Source organism: Babylonia areolata, chromosome 2 (genome assembly GCF_041734735.1).
Source record: "Babylonia areolata isolate BAREFJ2019XMU chromosome 2, ASM4173473v1, whole genome shotgun sequence".
NCBI lineage: Eukaryota > Metazoa > Mollusca > Gastropoda > Neogastropoda > Buccinidae > Babylonia > Babylonia areolata.
In genome coordinates, this window is record NC_134877.1 from 9,909,559 (window position 1) to 9,933,785 (window position 24,227).

At 44.0% G+C, this 24,227-nt stretch overlaps 1 protein-coding gene across 1 annotated transcript in view; it reads right to left on the reverse strand.

Annotated features, from left to right (window-relative positions):
- LOC143297375 (plexin domain-containing protein 1-like) overlaps positions 1 to 24,227 on the reverse strand; it is a 170,522-nt gene that overhangs the window by 84,820 nt on the left and 61,475 nt on the right. Inside the window, exons 2-3 of the mRNA XM_076609687.1 lie at positions 14,853 to 15,292; positions 14,129 to 14,245 (exon numbers count right to left, since the gene is read on the reverse strand). Coding sequence (XP_076465802.1) covers positions 14,129 to 14,245; positions 14,853 to 15,292 — 557 coding nt within the window. The remainder of the gene's footprint in view (positions 1 to 14,128; positions 14,246 to 14,852; positions 15,293 to 24,227) is intronic.

Consider the following 24,227-nt stretch of genomic DNA (forward strand, 5'->3'; position numbering starts at 1 on the left):
AGACACACACACACACACACACACTATGGTTACCCAAATTTTTCAGGTCTTCTGAACTGAAAATCAATTGTAGAGAACTGTGCTGAGCTTTAAAAAAAAAAAAACCCATTAAGTAGGACAATTAATTTCAAAATAGATTTGAATTATTGCACAATACTTACAATGAGGGTTCAGAGGGGGTTGATGGAGGAGGTGGGGGAGCAGGAAAGAGAGAGAGAGAGAGAGAGAGAGAGAGAGAGAGAGAGAGAGAGAGAGAGAGAGAGAGAGAGAGCTGAAGTTTCAATGCAAGATGGGGAGTTTGTATTATACTCCCAGTTTGGTTAAATATACTTACCATGTCAAACTGATGCAAAACCAGGCCTATCTGTTTGCTTTTTTGGCCAAAATTTATCGCGGCAACTCAGTGATATGACATCTCGCCATTAGACCGCCATCTGCTAGCCAATGAAATGCAATGTCCGGCAGTAGGTAAACAATCATTCAAATGGCCAGCAAAGAAAGGTCCCATGTGAAGCACGGCAAGAACCGTGGGGACAGACAGGCGGGCCTTTGAGTTTGACATGGTAAGTATATTTAACCAAACTGGGAGTATAATACGAACTCCCCATTTTGGGGTCATATACTGTACCATGTCAAACTGATGCAGAATTCAAAGCAAATGGAGGAGGGCACTGCCTTCTGGTTCACATGGGGAGCCCTTGTAACTGTGACAGCTGAGTTAGCCACGACAAAGGAAACCCCTAAGAACCATATGCCGTGAGCATACAGACTTCCCTGAGAAGGAAATCGATGAAGGAAATCTCTGAACGGCAGAAGGCCACCTGCAAACCCTGGCAAAGAGGCACAGAATGCTGAAAGGTGGCTGAAGTGGCAACAGCGCGTGCCTCCACAGCTATCATAATCCTGCATTAACGGAACTGAAAATGCCTAAGGTTCCAATGTGTTGGCGTTTCGACCTGGTTTCCCAACCCAACCATCTAGGGCGGGATCGGGAAGTAAAGAAAGGCATAAGCTTGCTCCAGTCCAGTGAAAAAAACATTCGGTGTCCAACATTCCATGTCTGCAACCAGTGTGACTGGAATCAGTAGTCCTCGACAGACCTGTGGTAAAGAGAACCCCCTTCTATGGAGACCATAACGCCACACCCCTTGCAGAGTGTCCTTGTGTAGGGTCCACCAAGTGGAGGATGCTCTTGAACCTGCTGCAAGTGCCTGCCCAGGTTGGTACTGCCCATGTGTGTCTTGCTGAAAGCTCAATGCCTTGTAGTACCAGCAAAGGAGAGCCTTGGACCACCACATGGGGATATCCAAGGTCCCCCCACCCCCACCCCCTGCGACTGTGCCAAGTAGAGTCAGGTGAATAGGTACCTACCTAGAGGAACTGAACTCTGAACTGAACCTGGAAATCCCTGCCAGCCCCACTGTTGGCAGAGGATGGGGTCCACTGGAATGACTACATGGGAGGGCAGAGAACTGGGTTACCCAATCCCTCTACATGAACCTCAGGTACTGGTATGATGCCAAATGAATGAGGATCTGGACATGCACAACCTGCAGGTTTAAAGCAGTGGCACATCGCACTGCTGAATGGTCTCTCAAATGCATGCCTGAGAGTCCACAAGAATGTGGCCCTGCTGAGGGGGACAAATCCAGGACTGGTCACCACCCTCTTTGGACCTTTGGAATCACCAGCATGCGTCTCCAAAACCCCGGGGCCCCAGTTTGGGGTCTTCAAGAAGCCGTGAGATACCCCCTTCATCGAAATGCTGTCATGCTTCTGTAACTTGGGTACATTAGAAAGAGGAGTGGGTCACAGAGGAGGGGGAATCTTCTGCCCGAAACAGCATGCACCCTAATTCTATACCCAACATAACCCAGTCATCGAGTCCCACTTTGTGCAACTGTTGTACATGGGAGAGAAACCATACTTGCCGGGGCTGAGCGACTGGAAGGTCTGAAAATGAAATGTGTCCGAGTCATCAGGGGTGAAAATAGGCCCCCTATCTGTGCAGCGGACAAAGACCCAAGAGGGAGTGCTGCTGGGTGGGAATTGACCATGCGGCAGCCTTTCTTCTCCTGGGTTGTTAGAGAGATAGATGACAGCACCCCTTTTGGCAAGCACGGAGTGGATTTGCTGGCTGGTAGTATTGTCTGCCTTAACTGTCAGGCGCGCAGCCACTCTGTCACCCAAAGTTGTCAGCCGTGGATGGCTGAAGAGTTAATGAGGTTCAGGAGAAGATAACTCCGAACCTCGCAGGAGTCATGCTCATCACCCACATGACTGGCCCTGTGAGGGAAAGCAGCCAAGGCATAACACCGAGGAAACATGTAGCAGGCACCGACCAGCCTATTTGTCCCCCTCAGTCAGCCATCATGAACAAAAGGATGGCCGAGGTTGGAGAGGAAAGGCTTTGTGTCCCTGTCCCACCCAAGAGGACATCACACTATAGAGGCTGTGTGAACGGGGGTTGAACAAGGACCAAACCACACCCATGGAAGAATCCTTTTCATTTGTCTTGTCTTCTCTGTCTAATGAGGTACTTCCCCTGGGGGACCGACCCAAGGGACAGACAGATTCCCGATGGGGCAGGGGTTGAGAAAAAATTACCCCTGTCACTGAGGGCGGGTTTAATCAGCCACCCCAGTGCCGTCTGTGGGAACTTACGGCAATAAGTGGTCCTGGGGGTGGTGCTGTGGTGCTAAAGAAGGGTTAATGGTGACAGTGTGGTGTGAAGGGCAGATTCAGAAGGCTGATGGTGGAGTGACCCAAGTGGGCAGGGTCAGCCCCAGTGCCACCAGGAACGAACTGGGTCCAGCCTGATCAGAAGGTGAACATGGACTTGACCTGTCACCCAGGAGAGGGTAGAAAATGGTCAATAATTCTCCCACTCTTCAGAACATTGTTTAAAAATGGATCTCCCAGACCATATCAGGCAGGGTCCCATCACACCTGGATATACCCAAGGGGGTCTCCAGATTTGGGTGTGCAGCCTCGTGGAAAGAAGAGTGAGCCAATCAAAGTTACCTGCTGATTATCCCATTCATGCCTGCTGCAGGGCTAGAGCCCATGGACCGTAGGTCCAGGAATGCCCACGAGGGTTCTGCCAATCTCAACACTGTGCACCTCCTGAGATGGTTAGGAAGGGACCCATGCATGCAAAGAGGGCATGGACACCCATCAATCTCCCCAATGCAGGAACAAGTGGTAAAAAGAAGCCGCAAGCTTCACCGAACTTGTCTGGGTGACCCAGAAGTGGTCAGTCCCTAGAGGGAGGCGCTTAGGGAAAGGGTCCCTGAGGGTTTGGAAAGGAGAAATCACCCTTGGAGGGCGACTGACCCTGTGAACTCTCCTCAAGGGTCCCTGGCATCAGGACCTCCAGCGGGGGTGACGGTAGCCCCGTAGGTCCCATCCAAATTAGGTGTTGGGACCATGGGCTGACCGAGACGTGGACAAGCCAGAGCCACCCAATGCACATGTGTGCTGTCGCCTGATGCACAAGGAAGGGTCCTGCCTGCAGTATGCCCTCCCATGGTGGTACAGGTGCCCACAAGGGAGGTGCTGGCAGTTGTAGAAGTAGCCCAGACCCACAAGTGCTCAGTACTTCCACGATGGGCTGCGATCGAGTCCTGGTGGAGAAAAATACCGGGGGCCAAATGTGCTGGGCTGAGACATGGGAGGCAGGTCTGCAACTGAGCCCAGAACATACCAGGGGTAAAAACACCCTGTCATCTCCCAAGGGGCAGCGGAAACTCTTGGCTTCCTTGATTTGATGAGGGTCTGGAGGCACAAGGACCCAAAGGGAGGTGATGATAAGCATGGATGTTGTCATGACCGAGAAATACTCCATCCCTCCACAGGGCTGGCTGAAATCAGGGTAGAGAGAAGGCCTAGACCTCCGCTGCGCCCAGTGTGGCTACAGGGTGAACCCCCTTTGGGGAATCAACCCATGGGCGCCAGCCAGAGGGTGTCAGGAGAACATCTTCAGCCACGTAGCACCTCATGGAAAGAGGTAGGGACACATGCGTGCTGGGAGGCAGTAAGGCCTACTGTTCTCCCGACTATCTAAGGCTGAGGTAGGGGAAAGTGCAAGCTTTCCCCCACCTGGGTAGGCAGACCCAGAGGTGCTATGTCCCAAGAGGGATGCGTTGGTGACCAGAAAGGTTACCCTGACCGAGACCAGCTGGGCCACTCCAGCTGATGAGGTGGGCATCCACAGTTGAGTACCAAATGTGTAGGGTAATGGGTGCTGGGCTGAATCCGGGGAGGATAGGACCTGGGGTCATCCCGGGCCCTCCTGGCAGCCCAGAGTGTGCCGGTGGCGCACCCCTGTATGGGTAGAATGGGGGGATCTACCCGTGAGTGCCAACCATCCTGTGAGCCCATCCCCTGGGCTCACTGGCACATGGACTTTTAGGAAGGGAAAAAATAAAGAAAAAAACTTGTCCAGGTTGGCAGGAAGTCCAGTAACCTACCCTGACCTGGATGTCCCGGGACCGCCTGACATGTACGTGCCTCCCCCAGCAGGGGAGACTGGCCGGATAGCGGAACCGCCTGACACATGCGTGTCTACCCCAGTAGGGGAGACCTGATGGACAGCGGCTTCACCTGACAAGCAGGTGGGTGCCACACGCCCCACATCCCCTCCCATAGGGATACTGGGGTGACTTGACCTGAGGAGAGCACGAGAGTGTGGCCCTCCCGAAGGCCATAGGGGTCCACCCCCACTGAGGGACGTGGGGAGGGGACTCCGCATGGGAGGGATGGAGAGAGAGAGAGCAGTGCCACCACTGAGAGCCTGTCCATGAACAGAGAATAGAGGGCTGAATCATGCCCCATTGTGACATCATGTCTGGCTGATAACATGAGTATAAGATTGGCGGGAGAGAGAGAGAAATATATATATGTTTGAATATATATCTGTATATACATATATATATATATATATATATCTGTATACACAAACACACACACACATATATATATATATATATATATATATATGCATAATTTTTTTGACTCACTTGTGTAAACAAAGTGAGTCTATGTTTTAATCCAGTGTTTGGTTGTCTGTGTGTGTGTGTGTGTGTGTGTGTGTGTCCGTGGTAAACTTTAACATTGCCATTTTCTCTGCAAATACTTTGTCAGTTGACACCAAATTTGGCATAAAAATAGGAAAAATTCAGTTTTCCCCAGTTATCTTGGTTAAAACAATATTGCACCTCTGGTATGGGCACACACAAAAAATTAAAAAAGAAGCCAAATTATATGCAAACTGAATTTACTGTTATATTAATTTTTTTCTTATTCTCTAAACGTGGCACTTTGGTCTGATATTCTGACACAACAAGAGCAGTCATTTTTATCATTTTTTGTTCAAACAGGAACTTCTTTTGCTAAGCATGGAAGTTATATTTATTTTGCATGTCTTTGGTACAGATAGTAAAAAAGGGAAATTAATCTGTAATTAATGCTAGGGGGCTTAATTTGCTTTAAACTGATCTTTCTCATCTTAAACATTACATTTTGAAATTATACTCAATACATAAAAAGCTTGTGTTTTACTCTCAGTGTACAGTGCTTTCACTATGTTCATTCGCCCATGTGGTCTTTTTTAAAAAAAATACTAAAATCAATACGATGAGTGGACTTTATAGATCTTTTGGCTGAGCCCTGAAGGTCATGGGCAAAAATCAATAGCGTACACATATTTATACATATTCAAAGCGCGTGCTCATATTCTTCGCGAACGCGAACGACGCCATTTTGTTTCAAGTTGTTGACCTGCCCGTTCAATCCTATATTCATATCATATCATATCAAGGCGTGCAGGCCTGACGAGGCCTTTTGCCCGCTTGATGTGGGGAAGAAAAAGAGAGTCCCCACATATGTCTGATGCATTTTTCAACATTGAGTGCGCAATGCTTGAAAAATCAATAAATATGTAAATGAGTTTTGTAATTTAAATTTTTCAAATGAATATCAAGATAATTTTTAAATGTATTCACTGTTCCTGCGGAAACAACATCTTGTGACAAATTGTTCCAAACATTTGTTAATCTGTTAGTAAAGAAATGTGCAAATCTGGAAGTTTTAACTGAAACTTTTAATAGTTTGTAGGAATGGCCTCTTGTGGTACTGTTCTCATTCAATGTAAACAAAGAGTTTATGGTTCTGCTGTCATATAATCCATGTGTCATTTTATACATCTCTATTAAATCACCACGCAGTCTTCTATATTCTAAACTGGGTAACTTAAGTGCTTGCAACCTACTTTCATAGTCCATATCAGCAAAGCCAATGATTCTTTTAGTGAATCTTCGTTGAACATTTTCAATACTGTCTGTATGTTTCACTAAACCCGTATTCCAAACAACATTCCCATATTCTAAGACTGGCCTGACTAATGACTTAAATAATGGCACCATTATGTCTTTACTTTTACACTGTATGTTTCCAACTAGCATTCCGGTCAATCTATTGGCTTTTTTAATGGTTTCATTAATATGAACATCAAAAGAGAGACCAGAGTCAACAATGACTCCAAGATCTCTCTCTGATGAAGTCTCCTGCAAGTCCGTACCATTCATATAATACTTATAATGTGGATTATTTCTGCCTACGTGTAAAACTTTACATTTATTGTTATTAAATTTAATTTGCCATCTATCAGTCCAGTGTACTAAATTATCAATACTAACTTGTAATTTCAATCTACCAACATCAGAATCTACTTCCTCATAGATCTTTGTATCGTCTGCAAAGATTTTCACAAAACAGTCTAGTATGTCAGGCATGTCATTTATATAATATACAAAGAGTGTGGGCCCCAAGACACTGCCTTGGGGAACACCACTACTCACCTTAACAGGACACGATGACTCAGTCCCTACTGATACGTACTGTGTTCTCTCATCTAAGAAATCTTTTATCCATTCCAACAATTTACCACAAATACCATACCCTTGCAATTTAGCAATTAACCTATTATGTGGAACTTTATCGAACGCCTTCTGTAAGTCCAGATAAATTACATCCATTGGTTTATTGTTTTCAAGTGACTGCATCCAGTCATGTACAGTATTCAACAACTGAGTCACACAGGATCTACCACTGGTAAAGCCAAACTGATAATCAGATAGTAAGTTGTTGTCAATCAAATGTTTATTCAAAGTATCACGTATGAAACCTTCAAAAACTTTACATACAACCGATGTCAAACTTACTGGTCGATAGTTTCCAGGGTCTTGTTTGTTACCTTTCTTAAATATTGGTTTTACTTGTGCTACTTTTCATGCCTGTGGGATCTTACCATATGATACAGTCTTAACAAACAGAATCTTTAAGGGAATAGCTAAACTATTATGTAATTCTTTTAGCAAATAAGGGTGCATTCCATCAGGACCAGTGGATTTATTTACCTTTAACTGTGAAAGTTTGTCACTAATAATCTTTTCTGAAACTTCAACATAATCTGTTGAAGCCTTGCATTCTGACTCAAAAGAAGGAACATTGGTGACATCTTCCACTGTGAAAACACTAGAGAAAAACAAATTTAGGACCTCAGCCTTTTCTTTGTCATTGTTAGTTAAAGTTCCACCAGGTGTTCTTAAGTTTGGAATAATCTCCTTTGGTTTAGTTTGTGATGCAATATAATTAAACAGTCTCTTTGGGTCACTTTTAATGTTCTTTGCAATAGACATCTCTTTTTCCTTGGTAGCTTTTTCTAATGCCCTCTTAACCTGATTTCGAGCACGTGCATAAGCATTATAATTTTCAGTCGTCCTATATTTCTTATACCATCTGAAGGTCCTTCTTTTCAATCGTATCTTTTCCAAAACAGAAAATGGGACAGTCTTTTTGTAACTTTTGTTTCCAGTCCAAAACTCTTTAAATGGCACATACTTATCTTGTAATTCCTTCAGTTTATCAGAAATGCAAGACCAACACTCATCCACAGATTTGAGTTCCAAAGTCTCTTTCCAATTAATGTCATCCAATGCATGCCTCATTGTCTCATAATCACCTCTATCATAAAAATAGCGTCTGCCTTTCGACTTACGAGGTAGTAGAATACCAGTATCAACTTCAAAAATAATGCTAGAGTGGTGACTTTTACCTATAGGGGGATAATATAAAACATTATAAACTAAGTCATCTCTGTTTGCTAAAACTAAATCCAAAATATTTGCTGTTTGATTACCACGAAAATGTGTTGGTTCCGTAACAAACTGTACCACAAAATTATCTTGCAATACTTCCAGAAATTTTGAAGCAGGGTGGTCTATGTGTTTGGTACACACTTCTTGTTCCCAATCAATATCTGGATAATTAAAATCACCCATCAACACTTTCTTACCTGTGCCTTCAAAAAACAGTGATACAAATTTAATTAATTTCTTATTTTCTTCTAATGAACTACTGGGAGATCTATATGCAACTCCAACTTTTAATTCCTCATTATCAAGTGCAATGGAGCAGAAGACAGAGGGACTGAAGACTTCTTCCAGCTGTGTATTACGTACATATGTGTCAGGTCAGGTCATTAGATCTGCTACTGGTAACCTGTAATCCAGTACAACCTGTTCAGGGTCGGGTTGCCGGCGACTAAACCGGCACTCCCACCGCTCCCTTCCGGGACTGGTGAGGCGGGTGGCTAGACACCCTTATGGAGATCCATAAAAGGGCGTTGGCTCAGGAGAGCCACCGACGGCCATCTAGCTCCACTGTGCTGTGTGCATGCCACACGCAGTTGGCCCCCGGGGTGTGTCTACCCATGCATGCGAAGTCTGGATCCGGCAGAATCTGCTGAAGAAACCTATCGGTTCAACGGAGAGGAAGGCGGTTACAGCAACGCACTGTGGAGTGCAGAGAGCAAGATGAGACACCGAAAGGATATCTTGGTCATCCACTGCATCCGTGCTCATCCTCCAGTCGTCTCGACTTAGTCTTGCCACTGGAAATTGGTGGACCCGGACGAGAGAGTGAGGTTGACGTTGCGCAACTCCTCTTCACTTTAAACAAACTCATCGCGCAAGTCATCAGTCATCCAAAATCCGCCTCTCTGGACAACCAGAATGTGGAGTCTGACTGGAGGACCCTGCGTGAGCTGATCTATAGTACAGCTTCAGAGACCCTGGGACCCATGTCCAGAAAGCACAAAGACTGGTTTGATGAAAACTGTGATGAAATCAAGCAACTTCTGGATGAGAAACGCCGTCTGCATCAAGCCTACCTGAGCAACCCAAAGTCCACATCAAAAAAGGATGTGTACGATGCCATCCGCAGGACTGTTCAGCAAAAGTTACGCCAGATGCAGGATAAGTGGCTGAGTGACAAAGCTGATGAGATCCAGGGATATGCTGACAGGCACGATATGAAGAGGTTCTATGATGCCTTAAAAGAAGTCTACGGCCCCACATCCTCAGGATCATCCCCCCTCCTCAGTGCAGATGGGAATACCTTGATCACCGAGAAGGAGAAAATTCTTGAACGCTGGGCTGAGCACTTCAACAGTGTCTTAAATCGCCCTTCCTCCATAAATGATGAAGCCATAGACCGTCTCCCACAAGTCCCCATCAACGAAGCACTGGACGATCCGCCAACACCTCTTGAGACCCAGAAAGCAATTCGTCTGCTATCCAGTGGCAAAGCACCTGGCTCAGACTCCATACCAGCAGAGGTCTACAACGATGGAGGCACTGTGCTGACTGAGAAGCTCCATCAGCTGTACTCACTCATGTGGAAAGAAGAGACGATCCCCCAGGATTTCAAAGATGCATCTATCATTCACTTGTACAAGCGAAAGGGGAACCGGCAAGCCTGTGATAACCATCGGGGCATTTCCTTGCTCTCCATCGCAGGCAAGATACTTGCCAGGATCCTACTAAACCGCCTCACAGCACACCTTGACCAAGGTCATTTGCCTGAGAGCCAATGTGGATTCCGGAAAGAGCGCGGAACCACCGACATGGTGTTTGCTGCAAGGCAGCTGCAAGAGAAATGTCAGGAGCAAAATGCTGATCTGTTCTCCACCTATGTCGACCTCACTAAGGCCTTCGACACCGTGAGTAGAGAGGGACTGTGGAAGATCATGGCCAAGTATGGATGCCCTCGGAAATTTATTTCCTTGGTCAGCCAATTCCATGAAGGCATGCAGGCTCGAGTCCAGGACAAAGGCGAAACATCTGCTCCTTTTGCTGTCACAAATGGTGTCAAGCAAGGCTGCGTCCTGGCTCCAACGCTGTTCAGCCTCATGTTCTCTGCAATGCTTACTGATGCCTTCAGAGATGGCGATGTTGGAATCGGCCTAAAGTACCGAACAGATGGTAAGTTGTTTAACCTCAGAAGGCTTCAAGCAAAAACGAAGGTCATGACAGACATCATCAGAGACTTTTTGTTTGCTGATGATTGTGCCCTCAACGCTGGATCTGAAGCTGACATGCAACTCAGCGTTGACAAGTTTGCCACTGCCAGCAGGAACTTCGGCCTTACCATCAGCACGAGGAAAACTGAAGTTCTCCATCAGCCAGCCCCAGGGAAACCCTACGTTGAGCCGAACATCACAGTCAACGGTCAGAGACTCAGTGCGGTGGAGCGGTTCACATACCTTGGCAGCACACTGTCACGAAATGCGACCATCGACGATGAAGTGAACGTCAGGATTGCAAGAGCAAGCGCAACTTTTGGTAGACTCAGTGCAAATGTCTGGAACAGAAGAGGCATTAGTCTTGAGACCAAGCTAAAGGTCTACAGAGCAGTAGTTCTCCCCACACTACTGTACGCCTGCGAAACTTGGACAGTGTACCAACGACATGCCAAGAAGCTGAACCACTTCCACACAACATGCCTCAGGAAGCTACTGAACATCAAGTGGCAAGACAAGACCCCAGACACAGAGGTGCTTGCAAAAGCCACCCTTCCCAGCATCTTCACCATCCTGATGCAGTCCCAGCTTCGCTGGGCTGGACACGTGGCGCGCATGCCAGACCATCGGCTGCCCAAAAGGCTCTTCTATGGCGAGCTGCAACAAGGGAAGAGATCACACGGAGGTCAGAAGAAGCGCTTCAGAGATACTCTGAAAGTCTCTCTGAAAGCGTTTGATATCAACCCTGACTCCTGGGAGGAATCTGCAGTGGACCGTGACAAATGGCGTGCTGCTGTGCACAAAGGCGCCAAGTTGTGCGAGGCCAACAGGACTGCTGCAGCTGTTCAGAAGAGGCAGGCCAGAAAGTCACGGGCAAACAAGCTCCCTGACAATGGTATGCCTGTCTTTGTCTGCCCCAACTGTCAGCGAACATTTCGTGCGCAGATTGGACTATTCAGCCATCTGCGCATTCACAGATAGATTCATTAGCATCCTCCCCCCCACCCCACCACCACCCTCCCCCCATCCCCCAGCTGGATGACAACGATGGTCATCATCGATCTCGATGGACACACACCACCACCACGTACCACATTCAGATTCGACTTTGGAAACAAGCCTACCCCCCTCCCAGCCTCATTAGTATATAAAACATATCCATCAATTACAGGTTCCCATCCACAGTCAGGTCTCAGGGTCTTTGGCTTCAGTTCAGTAACTGCAATAATGTCAGGATTTAAATCCCAAGCCAAGGCATTCAGTTCTTGTTTTTTGTTTCCAATACTATCAGCGTTTAATAGTAAAAACTTCAGACCTTCAGGACTATAACTATCACCCCTTACATTACCATTACTCTTGTTGTTTGTAACTTTCAAATCTTTTTTATTTGCACTATTTACATTATTTACAGCATTTCTTTTGATATTCTTCAGTCAGTGCTCTGAGCTTGGTACCCCAGTGTTACCAGCTCTGTCCTTTTCATCCTGTCCGGGTTTGGGTCTGGGAATGATTTTACCATTTCTGATGACATCCAGTCCTTCCTCATCCCTCTGTCTTTTTATCTCCATGTACAGTTTCTTGTCACCTTCTCTTTGTTTTTTGGTCTTATCTGGTACAATAACCATTTTGCGGAAAGACTGTTTCTCGTTATTTCTGAGGTGTTTTGATTTATTAAGGACCATCTCTTTGAAACTAACATCAGGGAAAATTATTTTGATTGGTCTGGGCTTCCTGGCAGAATTTTTCTCAGGCTTTCTTCCCAGACGCATGACCTTAAATTCTGCTAGTTTTGGTGCCACATCTGGACAAATCTCTTGGCACACTTCCTTCATAAGTGCCCCATCCGTTTCCCTTTCTTTTTCCCCTGTGAAATCATTTTAATCAACATTGAAAATGACCAAATTGTTCTTTCGCATGTCCCTTTCTTTCTCCTCTTCAAAGTATTCTTGAATCTGAGCCTTAATTTGTTCATTTATGCTTCCTCCTGTACTCTGCAACATGCTCAGAATCATCTGATTCTGTGTCTGCAGAGTTTCAACAATTTTTATTAGTGTTGTGACCTTGGCTTCGGTTTGAGCCAGTTTATCACTGGGATCTGATCCCTGTGTCATTTCTTCCATACATTTGGGACAGTACCATTTTATGGCAATGTTTTTAGTCCTCTGGAGGTATTCAAAATCTGCATGTTCGACTTTGGCACAATTAGTGTGACACCAGGCTTTGCAGCGGTCACAACTTATCCACTTTTTGCAGCCTTTCAAGGAACTGCAAATAGAACTGGGAGTTTTATCTGCATCATCAGTAAGGAGCAGAATTGGAGACGCGGTTCCGGTCTTTTTACCCTTTTCTCCACTGGTAGAGTTTCCCCCTCCCCCGGCCCCCCCACTCGCATTGCTTACAGATCCAGTTCTGGTATTCACCATTGCAATATTTTCTTATTGCACCAAAAGTGTGAAACGGGAAAAGGAGGGAAAACCTTACCTTGTAGTAGTGCAGCAAGTAAATCGTGCAACAAGTAAAAACGTGCAGTGACAGTTGTGAGAGCTCGATCGAGTTAGTACGAACTTTCAAAATCGAAAATGATTTTTGAATCTGGTGAGTTGGGATTGACGAATCAATTCCGAGCTTCCTTCAGGAGCAGTGAGATTATCGCCAAGAAATAAGGCGACGTTTTTGAAGCTGATGTTCCAGCCTCCTATTTTAAGACCCGTTTGTAATGGTTTTTGATCAAAGCTTCTAATTTGGTGGATTTTCTTGGTCAAAAACAGCAGAGGCCAAAATCAAGCAGCCATCTTGGAGCATGCGCTACTTCCTAATATTCAATTGACAATACACGATAACATGTGATGGAAAGTTGGAGAAGGAGACCGTTAAATATTTATTCAGAGAAAGATTTGTGAACGCCTCATCACTTACTGGATTATGCCCCAAACTGCCATAAAAATATCCGTAGAATCAGTCGGAATTCACAGTTAAAAATAATAAACCATGAGAGTTAATACCCTTGAATTGATGAAACGCAAAAATTTCCAGTCTTGACTTTTCTCAAAATGAAGTCCTTTTCACTTCTTACGACGTTTAGAAGTACTTGTACTTGGCTCTACATGTTATTAGCTTAACAAAATACTAAATTTTCATATCAACTTTAAAACTATAAAACTAGAATGAACATAAAAGAGAACTTGAATCGACCGTGTCAACCCGGTGTAACTAAACTTGGACGTCTATCTAGATCCAGAGAAAATGGCTAAATGTTGCAGTGTGATTGCAGCGATAGCCACGTCTCCTCTACCGCGGACTTAAAAAGAATTTTTAATTGCCCTTAAAGATTTTTTGAATCGCCAAGATACACCAGAATAATATTATTTAAATAGCGTTCTCACTGCGAATGCCGCAATCGATTTATTGCTCTTTAAAAAAGCATGTTTAAATGTTTATTTTTGAACGTCAGTCAAGGAGCCACGATAGTGTAATGGGTAAGACAGTTTCTTCTCACCCGAACACGCGGGGTTTGAATCTGCCATTAGGACTTTTTTTTTCTTTTTTCTTTTTCTTTTAACCCGAAGCTTTATAATAACAAATACAGAACACATTTTAACAATTAGATTTTTTTAAAGTGTATCACAAGTGAGTCTTGAAGGCCTTGTTATTTGTTACTATCAACAAATTAAAGAACAAGACCCATGTCCTGTGACCAGTGAACCATTTTGCAATGTAAAGTCTACGATAAGCATGGTTTATCCTCAAAAGTAGCTGAGCACTCACCACTGCCAGCCGATGGCCAGAGTTGAGCGTGCCCTGAGAACTGGGGCTGTCCAGCTCAAGGAAGTATTCACCAGCACTGTCTGGCAGAATGGTGGAAGTGTAGTAGTTGTGGTTATCCTGGTCCCACACAGAGAAAATTATCATTTATGAATTATTCTTTTTGATAAGGGGGGTGGGGGTGGGGGTGGAATTGTAAAAAATGCTCTTATCCCAGTACATTTTGCATATTTCAGATAAAACAAAGAACCCTTTCCTCTTGCTGAGCAAATGCGCGCACACACACACACATACTCACACACATTCATGTGCATGTGCACACACATGCAAATTATTCATATTGTGTTTCAATACAATGGGCACCTCTGACATTTCCAAATTTCATTAAAATGATTTGTATGTGTGCATATAAGAGAACAAAGGGCTAGGGATGCACTCGACCAAAGCAGGTACCTAAGATTTCATTAAAAGAAATATGTTGTTTAAAGAATGTAATACAAAGGGAGCAACATAAGGCCTTGAAGGTAAGAAGAGAGAGGGGATAAAGACAAAACCATGACCAAAGCAAAACAGATGTTCAGAAAAATCAGAAATGAAGACAGTAAATAGAAATGGGGCTGGAGGTCGGGAAAGAAAGTATTACAATACATTACAATTGTACCTACCTATACCAACAAATCATCCCACATTCATTCCAAATTCAAAGCAACAGACTACAAGGTTCTACCTTAACAAATTTAGGTTCTTGTGTAGTTGTTCCAGATGGCGTCTCTTCATCAGATGTTGGCTGAGGTTGTGGCTGAGGCTTTGGCAGAGGTGTGGATTTCATTGTTGAGAGTTGTGAGGTTGGTCTTTTGGTGGTGGTTTGGACTGGCCTCTGAGTGGTAGGTGGTGATTGTGTGGGGGCTGCTGTTGAAGGGCCAGGTGTTGTTGTCTTCTTGGTAGTGGTTGTCTTATGTGTGATCATTGTGGTGAATGGGTGAGCTGTGGTAACTAGTGTCATCTGCGAACTGTTGCTGCTGCTGTTGTTGCTGGATGGGTGTGGGGTGGTGGTAGATCCAGGATTCTGCTGACGTTTGACACGATGGAGGTGAGCATCTTCCAGGCTTTGGACAGCAGTGTTGATGTCACGAGGGATCCCAGCCACAGAGTACTCCACCAGTAAATCTTGCACACACACAAACAAATCAATTTTAAGATTTTTGCCGTACAATTTCTGATCAGAAAAGACAATACAGTCAGAACCGCTTATTATGAATTGCCGGGGGCAATATCCAGCTTTTGTTATATCCGACGCACCCATTATAATTATTTTCTATCAAGTTGCTTCATTATATCTGGCATGTCGTCTCTCTCTATCTCTCTCCCACACACACATGTGCGCACCGCATATTTGATAGACAGTAATCAAGCTTGTTTCCTAGTCTGTTATACCATGATAATTGAATAATGATGATTTCAAAACATTTGTTTCCAAAATGTGGCTGTAAATTAATGTTATCAAATCACAGAGGCCTTTGTTGGTATTTGAAAACTTAGAAACCGATAATACGTAAAACAAGCAAGTAAAATTCACTGCATTATTCTGAAGACTTCGGAAGAAAAGATCGTTAGAAGAAATCACACAGCGCCACGATTTGAAAGCGGGAAGAGGAAAGGAGGCGATTTCTACCGTTTCACACTTTTAGGTCATTGGAGCGTGCACTGGCATGGAAATAAAAAAACAAACTTATGTAAATGATTTTAAGTCTGCCGTACTGGAGAGCAATTAATTTTTGCGCTTGTCACAGCTTGGCAAGAAATCACAATAACAAGTAGTGTCTAAATAAGGTCTTGAAAAGAAAATGATACTTGGACTTTTCTCCATCAACTTTTCTTGCAACTTCTTGAATAATTTAAAAATTTCGCTTTAGCAACAGACCTTTGCGATGTGCAGACGCCATGATGAAATGGCCTGTGAAATCAAAACCTAACACCCCCCTTCCCCTGCTCCCCACCCACGTCCCTCTAGCACCCCTCCTCCGTTTGCAATCGTTGAACCTTTGAACCAAACGTGAGTCGACCACTCTGTTTCGACAATTACAGGCACTCGCTTTACATGACATTGTAGTACGATTTTATTGCTTAAGAATTACAGAGGTGACAAACATACAGTTAAAAAAGATAATGTGAACTTTCAATCACCAACGTGTATGTGAAGCTGAGAAAGAGAATGAAACTAGCTTAGGGTTATGCAGCAAGTCAAACTCATGTATAAACGTATGATTTCTATTTGGAGCAACGCATTGAAAGCTCTACATTTCATGTACAGACACTCCTCCATCTCCCTGGAATTCAGCGATCGTTTGTAGCAAATGCGGCTTGAACTCTTCACAGGGCCGAACATATGATGACCTTGTTCGTTAGAAGAAGAAAAAAGAGAAGTAATTTGCCCTTGATCAAGCCGGAAAGAGAATTAGTGGGACGTCTCTAAAAGTGAAAGTTGCGAGTTCGTCGCACTTGTGTAAATGCTTCACAATGGGTCTGGGGAAAACGGGAGGAACGAAGTACTGTGTGTGCTATTCTCACTTCAAAGGAAAAAAAGGTGACATCGTAACGAATACCAGCCACGAACAGATTCAACCTGGCGATGATATTCCTTCATTTTTTACTGATGAACAAGGTCTTCAAAACAAGCACGGTATGTGACATTTTCAATCGAATATTAATTTTTTTTATGTTTCAAAACATATTTGTTTCAATTCAACAGCCAAGCCTAAGAATGTTTTGTATCTGATTTCTCAACGAGGGATGATTATACTGTCTTCATTTCTCACACACTGATCTGATAATGTTTGAATCCAAAAGCACAAATTAACCTTTAAAACGGAGAATTACAGTACACCAGCTGGCCGGTCTTTTTTCAACTCCCAGTCACCAATGTTGCATCATTCCACTGGATTTTATTTAATTTTTGTGTGTGTGCGTGTTTTTTGTTTGTTTGTTTGTTTTTGGTTTTTGTTTGGTTTTTTTTTTTGGCTGGTCACATTCTTAACTGTAATATTTATTCAGCACAGATATACTGATGCATCTCTGACACACAGTACAAAACTGACCAGTGTACCCCTGAAACAAACGCTAGAAAGCATTTGCACTATACAACATTTGTCAGCGCATACTTCTTTTAAGTGGAAATGCTTGCACATTTTCAGAAAGTGCTGTAACAACTGAATGATACTGAGACAGTGAGAGCCTTGCTACTTCCACAGGCAATGTGAATGTTAACACACACACACACACACACACACACACACACACACACACACACACACACAGAGAGAGAGAGAGAGAGAGAGAGAGAGAGAGAGAGAATTGTGTTCTGGTTCCGGTTCGAGTGGGCTGAGTAAAATTTTTCTCTCCTCATTTTTGACAATAATTTTCTATTTTTTCGTTCAACAAACCCCAAATTATTTTTAAAAAAATAGTCAAAATAAGATATTGTATAAATTTCAAACAATGTTTTAAGGGCATTTTCAAACCGGATTAGCTCTGTTTGCAAACGAAACTAGCTACAAGGCTTGAAAGTTGCTCACAAACGAACTCAGCGAAGCTCAGCCATCAAACTCCTCAAGGCTTTCTCAAGAAGCATTCCATCATCAAAGCTCATGCTTCGCCCTTCGCCTGTGCCCTCACTATTGGACTGGTAAATAGCTGTTCCTGGAATTCTTCAATCACACAAAGAATATTTTGACTGTGAGTACATCCATTTTGTTTCTCTTGGACATATCCCTTATTCAAATGGTCATTCTCTCCACACCATCACTGGTGACATTGTCATCAACCTGCATCAGCCACCACCATGTCTAAACGATGTTGTCTTGGCCCTGACCCGCGCAGTGTGTGTCTCTCTATCCATCACTCATGATATCCTACACAACCCTAACACTTTGCTGCCTCCTGGTGATCGTCCCTGCTATTCGCACATTGGACTGGCATATGGCAACTGGTCCTCTCAGCACCTCTCATGGCTCGAACATACCCAGTGCAAATAACTCTTCTGTTGTCCCCTGTGGGATATGTGACAGAACTGTGGGTTGGGATGACCGCAGCGTGGAATGTGCGACTTGCGGGAGGTGGTTCCATGCATCCTGCCAGAACATTGTTACTGAGACCTATACTGAGGTTGGAGCTTCTGATGTTAGCTGGCATTGTGAACTTTGCCAATCACCAAATTACAGCACTGTGGCCTTCGACATTCACGGTGTGGAACAGGAAATATACACTCAGATGACTCTTTTCACCCTCTCCACTGCTCTTCTCCGACTCGTCAGAATCACCAGAACAAAAATTCAAACCGCCCCCTCCGCATCCTGACTGTAAATTTTCAGTCAGTTGGCTGAGATCAGCAACCTTCTTCAAAGTCTCCGCCCGGACGTTGTCCTCGGCACCGAGACATGGCTGTGCCCAGAAATTGCCTCCAACGAGATCTTCCCTCCTTCATTCAAAATCTTCAGGAAGGATCAAAACAGGAATGGAGGAGGCGTCCTCATTGTAGTCGCCGACAACCTTGTCAGCACGGAGGAGCCCAGCCTTGACAGACCTGATTGTGAGATCCTGTGTGCCAAGGTCAAGGTCAGGGGCAAGAGGGATTTGCTGATCGGCAGCTACTACCGCCCACCCGACAGCGACACTACAAGCCTGAGGGAGATGGCAGAGTCAGCAAGATCTGCAAGTGGGGCAGGAAATGCCATCGTCGTACTTGGTGATGATTTCAACTTCCCTGGATGGGATTGGAAGAAGAAGATCCTAATAAGGGGCACCTTATCCACGTCTAAACCAGGAATTCAGGGACATCATCGCTGACCTTGGCAGAGACCAGATTGTCGAGAAGCCCACCAGGGGAGACAACATCCTCGACCTGCTGATAACCAACCTTCCCAACATGTTCCCCCATATCGAAATTGCACCCGGCCTCTCTAATCATGATATAGTGTATTCAGAGCTCCAGATCAACGCCACCTGCGCCAATCAGACGGTGCGCCTTGTTCCCAGCTATGACAAAGCTGACTGGGACGGCCTCCAGAAGGCGGCACAGGAGCTCACCAACACCATCCTTGATACCCACTCCGACTCCCCTGAAAGAAACAGGAAGACTGGTCACCAGTGACAAAGAAAAAGGTGATATATTGATGAAAAGTTCAGGGTCAGATGTCCCATGCCACCACGTGACCCTCAGCAGCCCCTGTTAAAGCAGGTACACATTACGACTGCCGGCGTAGAGAGACTCTTACGTAACCTCGATTCTTTCAAGGCATGCGGCCCAGACGGGATCAGCCCCCGAGTCTTGAGAGAACTAGCGACAAAACTAGCCCCATCGCTCACGCTACTATACCAGGCATCCCTCGACTCTGGGGTTGTCCCTGTTGACTTGGAGACTGCCAACGTGTGTCCTGTCTTCAAGAAGGGGGAGCGATATAATGCAGAGAATTACAGGCCCATCTCCCTGACAAGTATTCCGTGCAAGCTCCTGGAGCACACACTGGTCAGCGAGATCATGGCGTACTGCGAAAAACACCAGATTCTCTGCACGGAACAGCATGGATTCCGGAAGGGTCGCTCGTGCGAAACGCAGCTACTTGGCTTCGTGGACGATGTGTCTGAGGCTCTCGAACAAGGATACCAGGAGGACTTACTTGCCTTCGATTTCTCGAAGGCCTTCGACAAAGTAAGCCACAGCCTCATGACCCACAAGCTTCGACACTACGGCATCAGCGGGAACATCAACACCTGGATCCAGAACTCCCTCAGTGATAGGAAGCAGACACGCACACATGCACAACATCCAAAACTAAAACTGTTTGGACAATTGTTCATTGTTTAGCATTTAGGTATGAATGAATGAAACAAAACAACAACAACAACAACAAAAATTTTAACAAAGTGGTTTTCTTCAAGTCTCTTTGTGTTTGACTCAGACCTGTTTACACTACATTTTGTAAACAGTCCAAATTTGATTGTACAGGTCTGACAACAAGCAATAAACAAATAAAATATATATATTTTATAATTAAAAAAATACAGGAAATAAAAAAATGGGAGGTTGGGCATGCAAATGTAAATAAATGCAAATATTTACACTAAGAATTTACAGTACTAACCGGTTTCTAAAAACGGAATCAAAGATGTATGCATTAATCCTTTGGCCAGTTGTTAGATACAATGAACTTACAGGTTTCCATAAAAGAAATACATATTTAACCTGGTGAAAGTACAGACATATCCATTTTGGGTAAACAGGTAAGCTGATTGTACCAGACTTGATGATTATTATCTTTAATCAAATTCCATGCACAGCTCCACCACTCTTCTCCCCACAATTTCCATGCTAAACTGCACCACTCATTTCCGTCCCCACAGATTTCCATGCTCAACTCCAACACTCTCACCCCCACAATATGTATTAAAGCTACTCCAACAACAACAAAAAAAGTAATGTGATAGAAAAGCCAGAAAAAGATCAAATTCATTAGAACAGCACTGGCCATTTTCTCAAGTCTGAAATCTGTTTTTAGAAGGCACACACACACACACACACACACACACACACACACACACTCGCTCGCTCGCTCGCTCGCTCACTCATACTGCGTAGCAACAATATGAAATTCTAGAATGTATATAGCTTCGGAATGACTGGGTCACACACAGGAGCGATACTTTTTTCTTCGGTTCAGTTGTTAAAAATCTGCGGGAGGTTGATGTGGCTGTGACAGCAGAAATGTCTCTGTGACAGCAGAAACTGATTTGACTTCGCATTCTTGTTTCTGGTTCCCGATACAAATTGAACAGTTTGCACGACGAACAAGTTTAACTTTCGTGCCACTTATCAATTGTCCGTTCTTTTTTAATTACTCTTTAGGTTCTTTAACTTTCATGGAGATAAGCGCACTTTCAGTTTCAGCGGACAAAGTTGCCATGTTGCTTTATTCGGACGTCCCAGGGTGAAGGGGCTGAACTTTTCACTGACTTTCGGTTTCCTAACGAACGGCGGCTTCGTTACCGGCGTGATCTCCCGCTGAGGACCCCAAATAATTTCGTTATAAGCGGCATTTCGTTACATCTGACTTCGTTACAATCGACATTTTTAGTCATGTAAAGAAAGATTTTTGCCGTGACCAACATTTCTGCATCGTTATATCAGGCATTCGTCTCAAGTTACATCCGACTTCGTTATAAGCGGCCTTTGACTGTAGTTGGTTTTGTAAGAGTTTGCTGTGCCTGCTCATTCTGTCTGCCTCATGGTGGAAACACACACACACACACACACACACACACACACACACACACGAGCGCGCGCGCGCGCGCAAAATTAACCTGTGCAAACAGTCAAGATTCCCCATCCCTAAATCCCACATGAGCAACTGATGAATCTTCAAATACGGGTGAGAATCTTGACAATTAATAGTACTTTTTAAAACAGCCCCTTTACATTGATATTTTATAGAATGCCAAGAACAGAATGGAACTTTCAAAAGAAATATTGAAGGCAATGAAAAATAACTGAATGAAGTGATGTGATAAATTGAAATACAAACGGGTGCAAGCTTTGATCAACACTTAATTGTGATTTGACCCAAACCCAAATTGTAGTGGGGTGACTAGTATGCAGGAGTTTCTACTTCTTCTTCTTCTTCTTCTTCTTCTCTCTCTCTCTCTCTCTCTCTCTCTCTCTCTCTCTCTCTCTCTCTCTCTCTCTCTCATAAGACTGAATGTTTTTAAGACAAAGTTTAGCAAAACATATTGTGTATGTGGTAAACAGAACACACGAAACTATAATTTATTCAGTTTCAATGTCAAATATTTGTTAGTCTACTTCCAAAGTCATGCAAAGTCAGACAATTTTCTGCGCAAACATAAAAGAAATAATGTCCAACCAATTACAGTTGTACGAAATTGCTGAATCTCTGTTACATAGTCAAATAGGAGTATTTCTATGACGCGACCCTCCGATATCCAATTCTGTTTTTATTTTTATTAATGTTTCACGGACATTTACGAATTGTTGATTCTATTGTTCTAGTTTATCATTTCTCTGTATATCCCCCATTAAGTACCATCCCCACCATGCACACTCTCATCTCCTACACACAAACACACACACACATGACACGTCTAATATCACAAAGTGAACAGACGTTGAATTAAGGAAAGAACACACACACACACACACACACACACATATATATATATATATATATATATATATATTAGTTGACTGGTCAGACCCCATTCGTATTTCAGTTTGGTATAATAACTTAAAAATCATACCGAAGCAATAAGGAAAATTACAGAAGAGCAGCAATGACTTGATTTTTTTTAATGGCGATATCATAGTGACCTTGAAAAAATATATTTAAAAAGATACAAACAAGATTTTTCTGTGGTACTAAATACTGACCCAATAAATGCACAGTTTTTTTTAAAATTCACTTTTAGTAATAAACAAGACAAGAGTGCATGGGTGTAGTGTTGAAATCGAAAGGTGTTTTGGTTAGAGTGAAACGAAAATACTTCAACTGTAACAGTAATGATGTAGTTAATTGTCACGCGTCGACATATCCAGAATGTGAGACTCCCCTTAGCTGACATATTTCGGTAAGCCGCCAGATAGGCTGGCAACGCGTTAGGCCCGAATCCCACGTGCGAACCAACTCGCGTCAGTGAGTTGTGTTTTGGTTTTTAATTTGTTTTTGATTTGTTCCTGTATGTTTCTGGCACTCCACTGTCAACTGCTGTGAGAGTCATTTCGACCAGGGGTTTTGGGGGTTGATCTTCCCATGTATTCTGCTGTGGTGAAGCAGCAGGTTGTCATTTGTCGGCGGGCGTTGCAACGGCTGGAACACCAGTTCCAAGTTTTTCACATAACCTGTCTGAGGTGAGGGTGTGTGATGTTTCCTTGGTCGGCTGGTCGTTTGGACTTGCAGGAATGGTGGTGGTGGGAATGGCAGAGGCTGTGAATGCATGTTTGTTTGAATTTACTGTAGCTGTTCATATTATTTTGTTATTAAGAGATGCCGTGAATATATGTGTTCCTATCATCATTGTGGTTGTGTTCATGAAGAAATGTTAATAATGTTTATTATTTTGGGATAAATTAAATTAAATCGAGTCAAAGTTAAATACATTATTGTAACGGCAGGTTGGATGGGCGGGATGATAGGTTGGGTGTGACTAGCATCTTTCAGAGTCAGAACTGACACTTTGCCATTGTTTTTTTTCTTCCATTGTGCCCGTTTGGACGGTTCCACTCCTCTGCTGGTTGAGGCTGTGGGCTGGAGGGAGGTCTGCATGGTGCGGGACTGGCAGTGTTCTGCGGCAGCGGCGCAACCGCGTCGACGATAACAGCGACGACGACAACAGCGTCGGCTGGAAGAACTTGGTCGCTGTGTTAAGTGCTGTCCCCCAACTTACTATCTCCCTTCTCCCATCCATTCCTGACTGGTGTATTCTGGACTGCGGCGGCAGAGGCTGAGCACAGCAGACTATATCTTTTGTGTGTTTGTAATCGCGTGAGAGGGGTAGTTGTGTCAGTATTGTTTTGTTATTGAATTTCGTGTTCGAAAATACCAAATATTATTTTTGGTGTTTTTTTTTTTTAAAAAATTAATGTTATAAGTGGGATCTGGTTGTTCCGACTGGGGCGGAGGGCTGACATATTCATTGAATTTTTGTCATCGTTCTGTCATTCTGTCAGCTGTAGCGTGACATTAATCATCTCCCTCATCACCACTTTTTTTCTTTCCTCCAAGCAGCCCAGTCTAAGTCAGAAGCACGTAAGAAGTATCTTTAACATCTGAGCCGTCTATACACCCAGAAAGCAGTCTGTCTATCTGGGATCGAGGTACGGAAGACCAGATTTTCCACGAATGGACAGCATCGATTTTATTTCAATTCAAATTCCAGTGACGTATGTAGGTAGGCCTAATTGCGAACGATCCAGTCGAAGCTACTACGCAGCTCAAAGTGCGAATTGTACAGATAACAGTTGTACGATCGTCAAATGTAGCTCTTCAGTTTTTTAAGGCTTTTCTCCGATCGGTTGCACCAGGAAATGTTCATCTAC